The 15,823-nt window shown below is 37.4% G+C and overlaps 1 protein-coding gene across 1 annotated transcript in view; it reads left to right on the top strand.

Moving 5' to 3' along the window:
* Positions 1-15,823, top strand: part of LOC127418266 (glypican-3-like) — a 188,896-nt gene that overhangs the window by 91,006 nt on the left and 82,067 nt on the right. Inside the window, exon 3 of the mRNA XM_051658773.1 lies at positions 13,018-13,706. Within this exon, the coding sequence (XP_051514733.1) occupies positions 13,018-13,706 (689 nt within the window). The remainder of the gene's footprint in view (positions 1-13,017; positions 13,707-15,823) is intronic.

The following is a 15,823-nucleotide window of genomic DNA, read 5'->3' on the forward strand; positions in this document are numbered from 1 at the left end:
TATGGGTGATGCATGAAGCGTGCCTTGCGTCTGGCAGATAAAGACTTTATTAGCGTTGATGCTTCCAAGCTCCGCGCCGGTCCGGCGGAGGATGGGCCAGGTGGCACTCAGTTCTCCATCGCTCTCCCCGGCGGCTAGAGGTGACACTCCATCAGCCAAATTGATTGGGCTCGTTGCATGGCTAATTTATTGATGATCTGCGCCTGGCGGGGATAATGAGTGTATGGGCCTCTGATGGATGTCCGAGCGATGGTGCTGAGCAGCTTGAATTACTGCAGTGGCCCTGCATATGTCAGAACACACAACTGGTTTAGAGTGAGTGCTTGCTGTATTGATGTATTGATTAAAGTATAATCTAAATTAACACTCTTCTATAAATGTTCACCTTTCGAACTGACTGCTTTGATACCTGTAGGGCTTGCAGAAAGTGGAGCAGGAGTCTGAAGTACTTTTTTTTTACTATAAATTCTCCTCCCTGCTCAGTCAATTTCCACTTTACGTTCCCATTCTTCTTCTTCTGTTTTTGGTGATTCACAGTCTTAATGCATATTGCCCCCTACTGTGCAGAGAGGAGAATTTTTGATAAAAATGACTTAAGTATTGATCTGTTTCTCACCCATACCTATCATATCATGTCTGAACACATGGATTTAACCACTGGAGTCATATGGATTACTTTTATGCTCCCTTTATTTGGATTTTGGAGCTTCAAATTTTTTGGCACCCATTCACTTCCATTGTGAGGACCTACAGAGATGAAATAGTCTTTTAAAAATCATAATTTGTGTTCTGCAGAAGATGGAAGGTGATACACATCTGGGATGCCAGGAGGGTGAGTAAATCATGAGAGAATTTTCATTTTTGGGTGAACTATCCCTTTAACCAGGAAGACTTCCTTGGTTCTTGCTTGTGAACATTTTGGCTATGCTGGTTCACCACATAGACCAGCTCTAGCAACTCATAATGTAATAACTGCACATAATGTAATAATTTTCTCAAAACATAAAATCTTATTAAAATCGTAATAACGGTTTTTACATTATGAGTAATTTATTACATTATGAACTCACATTTTAATTAAAATGTAATAATTTTGTCATATTGTAATAATTTCCAAAACAAAACAATAGTATCCTTTTTAAGGCATAAAAAACATTGGTATTCCTTTACTTGTCTTAAACTACCCACGAAATGCACCAGATTTAAATATTCATGCATTTATTATTATTATTATTATTAATATTACTGTTGTTGTTGTTGATGTTGTTGATGTTATTATTATTATTACTGTACATTATTTCTAATATACTGTATATACATGAGCCAAAGACACTTGTAGTCTTCAGTTTATAGAGGACATTAAATGCTTTTCAATTTGACCATGAAAAGTTATACATACTGATAAATGACAAATAGTGTGCGATAACAACACCGTGTACAAAGTAAAGCCTACTTTGTAAAAAAACTAATACCCAGAGTATCATATCATACAGTATATATATATATATATATATATATATATATATATCAGCACACATTTCCAAAAGTTGTTAGAGAGTAGCACAACTTCTTATGGAAAAAAAAAAAAATCCCTTTTTAAAACCAGTAACTTTAAAAAAATAATATAATTAAATAAATAAATAAATAAATAACACTGGGACAGTTCAACCAGCCACAAATCAAAAAGAAATGAATCCACAAATTTAGGATGCATCTACGGGACAAGAATGGACCCTACAGGCTACAACATTTCTGGGAGTGCTGAAGAAAAACAAGAAATATACTGGGAAAAACCTTTGCACTGTATAATCACCTACTGTAAATCTTCAGACGAACACTATAACAGTCCAACCTTATATTCAAAGAAAAATAACATTGTATGTTGAAATACAACTCAGGTAAATAAGTAAGGGATAATGTAGAGTCAGCCGGTTGTTATCGCACAATAAACCCCGACCGGCTGACTGTACATTATCCCGCTTATTACATGGCTACTAACCAAATAAATAAATATATGGACATAAAATATTGATTTGTGTTGAAATTATGTAATTATGTGAGAAAAAAAAAAAAAAATGCTGAACAGCTGAAATCCACCTCTGGTTTGTGTCTGAGTTCTGTTGGTGTTTATTTTGTAAAATAAATAAATAAATACTCCTGACACATTGATTTGAGTTGAAATGATTTTATTAGCTAACTTGTAGATCGCACAGTGATCCGAGAAGCAGGAGAGATGGCTCGCAGAACCCGGATGAGTGGTCTAATACATCTTAATCCCCGGATGTGTGGTGGTTACAGAGCAATATATAACTGTTGGATGGTGCCATTGACCAATCAGAATTGAGTATTCTAGAGAGCAGTGTAATAAATGTTAGTATATTATTAAGTAAGTACTGCAATCATCCATTGAATATGATGAAAAAAGCTCCTTGAGTCTGTGATTGATGATGTCTATAAATTATTTAATGTATGTTTGAATAAATCTCCTAATTCTGTGAAATGTTTTAAAAAAAATTGGAATTTAGAGTCTTTTTTTTAAAAAAAAAACAAGTGTTTATGACAGCCACCTTTTAAATGATTATATCTCGACAATGGCTTGGAGTAGAAATATACGTTTATAATTAAACAGCTGAAACTTTTAAATATAGACTGGTTTGTGTCTTAGCTTTCAAACTGTCAATTTTATAACTAAATTAAAAAAATATATGTGCTTTTGATAGTCTTTAATGCGGTGTGTGACAGAGCACAGTATCTGCCTCAGTTCTAACGGCAGCACGAAGCGTGATACCAAGAAACAAAACATGAATTTACATCTGAGGGCATGTTAAAAGATAGGCTACAGTCCAACTTACATTCACACATCGTCTCTCGTGCATGAAGCTGTTTCAACGTGGGAAGACATCAGTATAACAGCAAACGCTACCTCAGGAAGATTTAGCCAATAACATCCTTAGCTCGTTAGTTAGCTAGAAAAATTAAACTCTTCTCTATAGAGAAGCATATCGATAAAATTATAAATGCATTATACATTTTTGCAGAATATAAACACATTTTTATGACAGCCATTTAAATGATTCTATCTCAACAATGATTAGAAACATAATAATTACATCATTAGAAAGCGTAAACTTTATTTATTAATTTAGAGCATAAAACTTAAAGTGTGTTTCTGGGTCAAAGCGACTCAGATGGAGCAGGTCATAATCACAAAATTAGTAACATTTTTATGAAAATGTTTGAGTTCACAATGTAGCTTAATAAGCATTTCTTTTAATGTAATAACCTATTAAAAAAACTATTATGTTTTGTGCTCAACTTTATGTTGAGAAAAAATTATTACATTGTAAATATTGTTTCACTTATACATTATGTGCTGCTATTACATTATGAACTGTGATTATATTATAAGTTGCTACAGTGTGTTCATAATGTAACAAATTTCTCATAGAGCCTAATAACCTATTACGTTATGCGAAAAACAATATTACATTATAAGCTCAAGATTTTATTACATTTTGAGAAAATTATTACATTATGGACATTTTATTACATCAATAATGTAATACTTATTACATTATGTGCAGTTATTACATTATGAGTTGCTACACCAGCACTAAACCAGCATAAACCAGGCCTGAACCCGCATAGAAATTCATGCTGGTTTTAGCTTGCCTTTTCAGCAGGGGAAGCTTCAGATTTTTTTTTTTTTTTTAAAATAAAAACACAAATTAAAAGCTAAGTGTGTGATTTGTGAGCCACTAGTATCACCAAACTGAATAGCAAAAATAATCACTTTTTTCAAACAGATTTCAGAAAAATCTTCAGTTGGTTGTATAATATACAGATAGTCCCACCATCAACTTGCATTATTGGTCGAGCCAATGTTGCTTTGTCAGGCTTGATGGGCTGTTCAAATAAACAGAGCAATGTTTTGATAGCATCACAGAGCTACAGTGTTACACTTTTATATTAAACCAACCTACAAATGGTTTACAGTTGACTCTGCATATTAAAGTGATTGTTCACAAAAAAATTTAATTCTGTCATTATTCACGCACCCTTATGTTGTTCCAAACTTGTATGACTTTTCTTTCTCAGAGGACTGATATGCTGATGTCCTTGCATTTGAGTTTTACATAAATGCATCATGTCTGTCCTCTGTTCCAAAGAGGAACATAATATTTCCACTCAGTTCTACAAACTACCTCCTCAGTCATGGTTGAGACTTTAGATAAGAGGTACTCTGCACTAGGATGTTTCACAGGTATCTGATTTCCAACCACTCAGGTTATTTATCATTATTGTCGATGGATGTGGAACCAAGGAGCTCTGATGGTGCTATATTTATGATCCAGCAGATAGATGAACTCGGGCCAAAAGCATTCAGTAGAGTAGTGAGAATGCATCAGTGAGGGCAGGGTGAGTTATGACATTGCAGTGAATGGAACTTTTGAATGAAAAGTAATTAAAAACCCCATAAATATGTATGATATTTCATTTAAGTCACCGTAAATGATTTGTACACTTAAGATGGCAAGTAAGAGTAAATGCAAACACAAGAGTTTGCCATTAAACTATGGATGTAAATGCAAGGGTTCCAGACAATTACAAACAGTTTTTGATAATGTCTGTAATGTCATTTGCCACTTAAAGAAATAGTTCACCAAAAATGATAATTCTCTCATCATTTACTCACCCTTATGCCGTCTCAAAGTTACATGACCTTCTTTTCTTCTGCGAAACACACATGAAGAGATTTTGATATTAGGTTTATTTGACCACAGCCTTCAGCCCCGAGCCTTCCACGGCTCTGCCCCCAGAGTCTCTCGTGGCTCCGCCTTCCACAGCTTTGCCCCTCAGGCCTCTCACGGCTCCTCCTTCCTCAGCTCCGCCTCCCTTGGCTCCCCCTCCCTCGGCTCTGCCCTCAGACTCTTCCACAGCTCCACCTGCTTCCCCAGAGTCTCCTCCTCCAGCAGTTCCACCTCCTGACCCAGTCCTTGCCCTGTGGCCGCCCCCCCAGGCCTCCTGATCCATTCCCAGCCCTGAAGCCGCACCCCAGGCCCCCAGATCCTTTCCCAGCCCTGAAGCCACCCCCTAGGCCTCCTGATCATCCTCCATGGATCCTTCATCTTCTGCGTCACACTACCCTCATCCGTTTTTGGGCGCCAGGAGTCGCCCTTTAACCCCCACCCCCCGCCCCTTTAATGTCACAGTCTGTCTCCCTCATTTTCTTCAAGGACTCTTATTTTGAAGTTTTCCCCTGCACTGTTTCCCATAGTTCACTGCCCTAATCACTTCCATCTGTTCATCGTCATCCCCACCTGCCTTCCATTCCCTCATTAGTTTCCCTGTGTGTATATCCTCTAGTTTTGTTCATCTTTTGTCAGTCCTTGAAGTGTTGCGTTGAGTTAATGAAGTGTATTGTTAAAGTGTTCCTTGTTTTGTTATCTTGTGAAGTTAGCTCCATCGTTTGTTCTACTCCAGCGTTTATAATTAAAGGATTTAAAGATTCTACTCCTGCGTCTCCTCTCTTCCACTCCTAGACACCAACGTTACACCATACAACTCAAGTGGTTTAATCCCTGTCTTCTGAAGTGATGTGAAAATTTAGTGAGAACAAACCAAAATGTAACTCCTTTTTCACTCTAAATCTTGCCATCTGCAGTCTTCTAGGTATGATTATAATTTGAAGCTGGATTACACTTCCTCACACTTGAGGCATGCATAGCGCTCTCCACATGATTTAAGTGTCAGGAAGTGTAATCCAGCTTCAAATGATCACTTGAATCATATGGATTAACTTTATGCTGCCTTTATGTCCTTTTTGGAGCTTGGAAGATTTGTTCCCCATTGAATTGCATTATATGGATATATTCACATCATATCTCCATCAAAATATCTTTGTTTCTGTTTGGTAAAAGAAGGGCCAATTAACATTTTTGGGTGAAATATTCCTTTTAAGATGGAGACAGCATGTGGCTTCATAGCCCCTCATCACCAATGGCATAAAGGCAGTACTGTGTTTCTCCTAGATGTGACCATCATGCAAGTATAAGGTCAAGAGAACGTCACCCAGTGGTGTTCTTGTAGCTCAACTTTTAGAGCAAGGCGCTAAAATAACCAAGGTCACAGGTTCAATTCCCAGGAAATGCACCTACTGATAAAAAATGTATAGCTTGCAAGTCACTTTGGATACAAATGTCTGCTACATGCATAAAGGTAAAGGTTACTGCCTGGATGCATGAAGCACTTTTACACATCACTTGCCTCCACTAAACATGGACACCCTGTAATATTTTCATGCTTTATAGATGATGTGTGTAATTATTATTATTTTTTTTTTCAATGTTAAAATAAAATCTTTATTTTTATCCCAGTATAAGGCATGGTTTACCTAAAAATAAAAATTTGTCATAATTTACTTACCCTCATGTTGTTACAAACCCATGTGACTGCCTTTCTTCCATGGAACACAAAAGGAGATGTTAGGCAGAATGATAGCTTCAGTGACCATTCACTTTGATTATATTTAAAAAATATACTATGAAAGAGAATGGTGACTGAGGCTAACACTCTCCCTAACTCCTTAAAGGAAAAGTTAAAGGAAAAGTTTACCCAACAAGGAAAATTCTGTCTTACCCTTGTGTCACTCCAAATTTTTATGACATTCTTCTGTGGAACACAATAGGAGAACTGATCACGCTGCTCTATTCCATATTACGATAACATATGTAGAGACCAAGGCCTGTAAAGTTCAGAAAAAGGACAAAAAAGCATTATAACAGAAGTATAACAGAACATGACTTGTGCACTATATTCTAAGTTTTTAGGAGTCATATCATGCTTTGTGTGAGGAACGGACTGAAATTTGTTCCCCTCCATCATAGCTCATGTGCATATTCTAATTTGGTGCAATGGGTTTGGCTATCCAACTAAAATTGTCATTTTGGGTAAACTATTCCTTTAAAGTATTGCAGCTAAAGACTATTGGGGCAAATCATTCACTCAATTCACTTGAACTTTGCTTCAAACACCATTAACTCTTAATCCGCACTGAACAGTAAAAGTCTCGTATGAGTTTGTCAAAAAAACTCCCACTTAATCTAAACGACATCAACATCCAGGTCGATGGCCTTTCCAAATCATAACTTTCACTAGAAACTGGACATCCCTATTAAACAAAACCAGACCCTATTTTCACTATTACTCTGTGTTATGTAAGACATCTGTGCTCACCCCATTAGAGGACACCTGATACTGGGCCTGCCTGTGGACCTCTAGTCCAGATCAGACGCAGGAAACAAGAGCAGACTGAGTCCTACAGTGATCTGAATGACCCCTAATACAGCATTGCATTAAAAGAAAGAGATGCTCTCTTCCACTGCTACAGTTCACAATGGTTTTGTAAGTGATACAGCGGCTTTTGTCTGCCTTACACAAGGCTTTCAGGGAGATTGATGAAATATAGAGGAAAGAACCAGAGCTCAACAGACAAGCTCTCTAGTTCTCTCGCGCGCGCTCTCTCTCTCTTGTTCTCGGTGGCTTGGGAGCAGATACCTCAAGACATTAGTACCACAAAGCACCAGAAAATATCCTTTGTGTAAGCATGATTTAAAGGAATTGTATGACTGTGTGCACTAGATGTGGTCGTGTATGGACATTTGCAGCATGAGTATGCAGTATGTATGATGTGCACAGTATGCAAATTTTCTGTATGCAAGGAATACACAGAGTAGTAACTACTAGAGACCTCTCAAGACCACATAAATATGGCCTTGTTCCGGGTCTCAGCTTATGGTCTCAGAAAAGAACCAGACTGATCTCACATTCGGAATTCGGCAAAAGGAGGTGGAAAGTTCTGCTGCTGAATTTGGTCTGTGCTTACCGAAATTGTTATCACTGCCCCCAGTGGCTAAAGCTGGAAGTGTTGTTGAATGTATGGGCATGTGTGAGCTCCAGGTTCTGGGATTAGTGTCCACAGAGTGGAGCCAAAAGCGAATTGTAATGCAAGTTGTATTTTTAGTTTAGTTTAAATGATTTAATACAGTCAGCAGAAATGCATACTATTTTATCAACCCTGTGCCTTAACGTAAACCTCAACCCTAAACCTAAATGTCAGTGGAGTAAAATGTTCATTTTTGAGGATAAATGTAACCTCTATATATTACACACCATTGTTTATGTGAACGCAATTACTTCCTGGTTTCCATGGGACTGGAACCTGTGTCTCTGAGGCTGCTCATACGACACAATAGTAAATCAGTAGCACCACAGGAAAAGGTAAACACATTTGAATAAATGCAAAAATGTCTGATGGGGGATGCCATTTGTCTGTAATTCGGCAGAATTAGAGAAAGAGAATTAGAGTGTCTTAGAGATGGTCTGGTCTTCACTCCAGCTCTCATATTTACTGTATATATATATATACAGCATGTACAGGTGCATCTCAATAAATTAGAAAGTCGTGGAAAAGTTCATTTATTTCAGTAATTCAACTCAAATTGTGAAACTTGTGTATTAAATAAATTCAATGCACACAGACTGAAGTAGTTTAAGTCTTTGGTTCTTTTAATTGTGATGATTTTGGCTCACATTTAACAAAAACCCACCAATTCACTATCTCAAAAAATTAGAATACATCATAAGACCAATAAAAAAAACATTTTTAGTGAATTGTTGGCCTTCTGGAAAGTATGTTCATTTACTGTATATGTACTCAATACTTGGTAGGGACTCCTTTTGCTTTAATTACTGCCTCAATTCGGCGTGGCATGGAGGTGATCAGTTTGTGGCACTGCTGAGGTGGTATGGAAGCCCAGGTTTCTTTGACAGTGGCCTTCAGCTCATCTGCATTTTTTGGTCTCTTGTTTCTCATTTTCCTCTTGACAATACCCCATAGATTCTGTATGGGGTTCAGGTCTGGTGAGTTTGCTGGCCAGTCAAGCACACCAACACCATGGTCATTTAACCAACTTTTGGTGCTTTTGGCAGTGTGGGCAGGTGCCAAATCCTGCTGGAAAATGAAATCAGCATCTTTAAAAAGCTGGTCAGCAGAAGGAAGCATGAAGTGCTCCAAAATGTCTTGGTAAACGGGTGCAGTGACTTTGGTTTTCAAAAAACACAATGGACCAACACCAGCAGATGACATTGCACCCCAAATCATCACAGACTGTGGACACTTAACACTGGACTTCAAGCAACTTGGGCTATGAGCTTCTCCACCCTTCCTCCAGACTCTAGGACCTTGGTTTCCAAATTAAATACAAAACTTGCTCTCATCTGAAAAGAGGACTTTGGACCACTGGGCAACAGTCCAGTTCTTCTTCTCCTTAGCCCAGGTAAGACAACTCTGACGTTGTCTGTGGTTCAGGAGTGGCTTAACAAAAGGAATACAACAACTGTAGTCAAATTCCTTGACACGTCTGTGTGTAGTGGCTCTTGATGCCTTGACCCCAGCCTCAGTCCATTCCTTGTGAAGTTCACCCAAATTCTTGAATCGATTTTGCTTGACAATCCTCATAAGGCTGCGGTTCTCTCGGTTGGTTGTGCATCTTTTTCTTCCACACTTTTTCCTTCCACTCAACTTTCTGTTAACATGCTTGGATACAGCACTCTGTGAACAGCCAGCTTCTTTGGCAATGAATGTTTGTGGCTTACCCTCCTTGTGAAGGGTGTCAATGATTGTCTTCTGGACATCTGTCAGATCAGCAGTCTTCCCCATGATTGTGTAGCCTAGTGAACCAAACTGAGAGACCATTTTGAAGGCTCAGGAAACCTTTGCAGGTGTTTTGAGTTGATTAGCTGATTGGCATGTCACCATATTCTAATTTGTTGAGATAGTGAATTGGTGGGTTTTTGTTAAATGTGAGCCAAAATCATCACAATTAAAAGAACCAAAGACTTAAACTACTTCAGTCTGTGTGCATTGAATTTATTTAATACACGAGTTTCACAATTTGAGTTGAATTACTGAAATAAATGAACTTTTCCACGACATTCTAATTTATTGAGATGCACCTGTATGTATGTGTGTGTGTGTCTGTACGTATGTGTATAATTAGTTTTTATTTTTTATTTTTTATTATTATCAATGTCTTGCTGCTGTTTTTGTATTGTTTTTGTATTGTTGTACACTGGAAGCTCCTGTCACCAAGACAAATTCCTTGTATGTGTAAGCATACTTGGCAATAAAGCTCATTCTGATTCTGATTCTTCTGATTCTGATGTCCTTCCCATTTTTAAATGTTCTTGTTTTGTGTGTGACAATGTTTGTTCATAAATATGAATGCCATTGTCTGATGGTTGATGATGAGTGTATAGGCATAAGATATTTATATTGGTGCTTTTGCAAACAGCATGTGTTTGTGTGCCGTGATGAATGTGTTTGCATATGAATTGATGTGAGTGACAGTCTGTGTGTGCGTAAGTGTGTCTGTTGTTATTTTTTTTACTTATGGGAGTGTTTCCACTCTTTTCTCCTTGAGCGTCCTGTTTGGCATTCAGCGCATCTGAGAGCTCATTGATCACAGAGGAAAGAGTGTATGTGCTCAGTGGGTAAACTCAAAGTCTAAACTCTTAGTGAAATGCAGACATGTCCGGTTCTGTCCCCCACAACACCACACACACAGCGTTACTGCTAACATCAACATAGAGCGCAACATAGCCTTTCTGACCACAGCAATACTCACTCTGTTACGGTAAATCTCAGCACAGCACACCACAGCATCATTCATTGACTCTGTGTGTGGGAGAGTGCTAGCTGATCTCTGAGGCACTTTGTGGTCAGAATTGCATACTACTGTACTACTTGTATTATTTTTGCAGTATACTGTGCACCTCATGCACATTTTTTGTATGCATGCATTACCCAGGTGACTCACTACATTTGCCAAAATGTGCAGTATACAGGCAGAGCTCACTGTGTGAGATCAGTATCCCACAATGTAGTGCGCTCAACTTGACCTTCAATTTCCAACAACAAATTAACCGGAAGCAATATCAAGTGCTATTTTTCAATCACAGAATAGAATCAATCACAGACTGCTCAGAACTGCCACTGTATCAGCATCATATAAACCACACCTTAATTAATTCCTCCCCTTAATTATACACATAATGACATGAATATTAATTTAAAGAAAAAGTTTGCTTAAAAATAAACAAAATTGTCATAATTGACTCTTGCAGATCCAAACCCATATAACTTTATTTCTTTTTGGGACACAAAGTGTGATGCAGAATGTGAGCCTCAGTCACCATTTACTTTGATTACAGAAAAAAATACAATGAAAGTGAATGGTGACTGAGGCTGTCATTCTGCCTAACCTATTCTTTTGTGTTCCATGGACAAACAAAAAAAAAAAAAAAAAAAAGACAGTCCCAACTTAATAATAACTAAACAGATCCCAAACCCCTCTGAATCTGTTATGTGAAATTACAGACGTTGTTAATAATTGTAACTCGAACATTGTTGGAAATGAATAGGGCTTTCCTCTCTCCTGCTTCTCTCTCTCCTGATAGCCCTTATTTTGGACAAAGCAGTTTGCCTGAGTGGGTTTGGTTGCAATCCCTCTTTGCCTTTGTGCTGATAAAGCTTCACTCTTTCAGATACCACTGATAATGTCTCTCTCACCCTCCCTGATGCTTTGTGCTGTTTTCTGAAAATCTAAGCATCACTCACAGCATCCAGTGTGGATGAATGAATGCTTTTTAAAGCTATAAGACTCTTGAAAAGCACTCTTGTTGTTTTAAAAGAACATCATGGTTTTCATCTTAAGAGAACACTTTTCTTTCTTCCTTTTTTCTCACTATTTACTATCTTTCAAGGATTAGGAGTGTGCGAGCGTGTCTGCGAGGAAGAGATTCTGTGGATTATTTCCTATCAGAATTTTTTCTTTTAATGTAATTTACTTTGATCTCTCTGAATCAGTAAAATTGTTAGAGGATGTCAATAAAATATGTGAAAGTAAGAGATGTTGAATAGTTTTCAATGAATAGATTTGATACTTTTGATACTTGTGGGAAATTAACACCTGGCACCAGTCAAATGCAGGTATTTTTTCAATGTAGTGGGTGATTTTGCCTTCTACCAGCCACTGCGGTAGGCAGCCTGTAAGACATCTTGAATTGGCCTTTGACAAGAAATGCTGTCTCTTAGTTGCAAAGATGTGTGCTTATTTATGTAAAGCAGTCAATTAGATCTCGAAGAACAGACTTAAGTACACAATTTGTGCATCTCTCCAGATTTTCAGTAGCTGTTCATGCTATTTTTTAATTGTCCATCTACGGAACATTTTTATGTGAACAACTTGCACTATATTTCATACATATTTCATATTTAACTTCAAATAATAAAATAATAAAATAGGGATATATGATTTCCTTTTAAGGCTTTAAAAACATATAAATGACATGAAAATAATGTTTTAAATATCAAAATATTTCTAAATACTTAAAATATATCTCTTTTTTTTTTTTTTGGTCAACTTGAGTTTTGGTCAGGTCTACATTAACACTGTTGTTTTGGAACTCCTGTATTTTATATTAGCCTATATATTTTTTATAAAAATAAAATATAATTTATATATATATACTATATATATATATATATATATATATATATATATATATATATATATATATATATATATATATATATATATATATAATATTATATTTATATTATATTATGCAATAGTAAATATTTCTGTCTTAATTTCTTCACTTTCATATGTTTTTTAATGCTCTTTGATTAAACCCACGAGCCCTTATTTGTCATGAAGCAAAACCTTTGATATTTCATTTCATAATTTCATCACTCCACAGAAATAGAGTAAGCGTGCGTCTCCTCCTCTGTGTCACTGTGTGTCATTTGATGAATTTTATCTATATAGCATGAGTCCTTCATTTAAAATGGCTGGTGAAGGATCTAAGCGGATGGCCAAAAAAGTACATTTCCCACACTCTCTGTCATCTAAAACGTGCCTTTCCATTACTCTCTTTTTTTTTCTTTTTCAGAGGCGTTTGACATGGTGCTTCGTCTGGGTCGTAATTCAACTCTGATGATGATAAGAGAGGAGTTTCCTGGTTTGGGGGCCGGGGCCAGAGGAGCCGTCACACAGTTATTCCTGGACATGTCTCTTTACATCCTGGGCTCAGATGCCAATGTAAACGACATGGTCTCCACCTTCTTCTCTCGCCTTTTTCCCCTCACCTACCGCCATCTCCTTGGCAATGGGGCTGTGGCGGGCATCTCAGAGGAATGCCTTCACGGGGCATGGCGTGGAACCTCTGCATTTGGGTCCTTTCCCAAGATGATGATGACTCGACTTTCTCGCTCACTCCTGGCCACTCGGGTCTTCCTGCAAGCGCTGAACCTGGGCATCGAAGTGGTAAATACGACCCAGCATCTTCGGGCAGGCAGGGACTGTGGGCGCTCACTGCTGAAGCTGTGGTACTGCCCACACTGTCAAGGGCTGCTGGAGGCTCAACCGTGCCGCCCTCTCTGCGTCAGCACCATGGGGGCGTGTCTGGGGGGAGCGGTGGAGGTGCAGCCTCACTGGAGGGCGTACGTGGAGGAACTGGGTTCACTTGCTACTGCTATGAGGGGGGAGCAGGACATTGAGGCCGTGGTGCTCAGACTACACGTCATTATTAGACAGGCTCTGAAACAAGCCGTAGCGGCCAAAAGCAAAGTCAGCACACAGGTGAGTGACACATGCTCTCAGAAAAACAAGGTGATGGAATAGTTCCCCCAAAAATGGGAATTCTGTCATAATGTACTTACACAAGAACTTACAATGTTTTTAGCGCTAAACACTGTGAACAAGGTTCTGTCATGCACTCATGATGAGCACACAATAGACATCAAGATTTTCAATTTTAAGATTTCTAAATTTTAGGTTATTTCATACCAAAACCTATCGTATGCTTTCTGTAGACTTGGAATATGACACATGAGTCACATGGACTATTTTATATAGATTCTTCTGGGTCCTCTTTTAAGCTTTAACATGAGTACCTATCAACTGCCATTGCATTGAAAAGATGGACCAGAATTTATTGGTGAACTAGTCCTTTAAGTCTTAAAGCCTAAAGAAAGTCAAAGCAAAAAGTTATCCTATTTTTTCCTTTTAATAAACATTTCAGTTCTGTTCATCTCTCTCTCTCTGACTACTGTTTGTAAGAACACTACAACATTTTTAACCACGCACTTATTCCATCGCTCTCCAGGAACTCCCCAACAAACCTCTCTCGCTTTCTCACCGATGACACTTTCGCACGGGGCAGGAGGAATTTAAACAGCAATAACACCACTTGCGTGTATTAGCAAGATCAGGAGGGCAAGTGCTCATAAAATATTAAATGCGAGCAATGGCGGAGCTTGTTTTGCATTTCCATGATTGGACTGTATTGAACTTTTCACTTTCACACCCAGTGCAAAACACACACACACACACACACACATAAACACTCAAATGCACTCACACACCGCATTATTCATCAAAGCTCTATAACCACTTATCCTCTCCACTGCTATGTGTAAAATACTCCAGTTTAGATTCAACAGTACAGCGTGGGAGTGTGAAAGTGTTTACAGCTGCGGTTGTGTGTGGTTCGTAGTATTTGTGGAAATCAGAGTGGCCTTTGATAAGTGAAATATGAACATTCTATTTATTCCTCACAGGATAATCGAGTTGCTTGATGGAGCTCCTGTGAAGTTTTAAAAGCAGGGTCCTGGAGGAACTATTACATATACTTTTGGGCAACATAACTTCACATTAAAGCATTATAGTGTGATGCACTGATCGCAAGTAAAAAATAACCAACTTCACACTATACACTGCCACAGGCTGTTCATGCCTGATCTTACACTGAATACATCTCTCTACTGCTATATGATGTTTAGCTATATTTCCACATCTAAATGTCCAAATCTCTACTGCATATGTCTGTAATGTTAAATATACGGTACTGTATATGAGTAGTTGATGCATATCAATGAGAAAGAGATAAAGCAAAAATAAGATTGTAGATTAAAATTTATATAAATGTACAAGGGAAAGTGTATATTTTAGTTGTTGTGACTGGTCACAATTTCTTTCACATTTCACCATTTTAATCATATTTGTATTTTTATTAGTTCATTTTAAATGAATGTGTTTTGATAGTACATTTACAAGATACATTTTCAAAGTGCAAATATTCCACGTAGTCTCTTAAAAACTGCTAATAATTATTAAAGATTTAGCGAAATTATGTTGTACAACAAAGTATATTGATTCATTTTAGTCAGTCTGTTCATTCAGATGGTTCATTTCATTGAATCATTACCAGAAATGATTCACTGGTTAATTTCAGTCTTTGTTTTGCATTTTGCATGTTTTTTGTTGTGTCAAAATACTGTTATTCATCCCTAAAGTATACTTTCCACTCAGTTATATAAATTAGAGTGTTTTATAATTTTATTAGTATGTATTTAGTATAAGTCATGTGTTCAAGTATAATGTTGACACCCTAATTGAGATACTCATAGTTTTTGTGCTATATAATTATTCCACAAAAAAATTTTGCCATCTGATAATTCTGTGTTTGAACAGTTGTTGCCCTCTTGAATAGTTTCAATATAGTTAGCTTCTTTTTGTTAGTATTTTGGAATGAAGCTAACAACTTTTTTGAAAGGGTAGCTTGATTGTAGTTATAAATTATGAGTAGATTTTTACATTTCAAACCACAGTTTCAAAGTATCTTCTTCAAAACTAATGCATGTCACATTTACAGTACATAATAATGTGTCCTTCAGCATTGAGTACACACCATAGAC

The sequence above is a fragment of the Myxocyprinus asiaticus genome, chromosome 27 (genome assembly GCF_019703515.2).
Source record: "Myxocyprinus asiaticus isolate MX2 ecotype Aquarium Trade chromosome 27, UBuf_Myxa_2, whole genome shotgun sequence".
In the NCBI taxonomy this organism is placed as follows: domain Eukaryota; kingdom Metazoa; phylum Chordata; class Actinopteri; order Cypriniformes; family Catostomidae; genus Myxocyprinus; species Myxocyprinus asiaticus.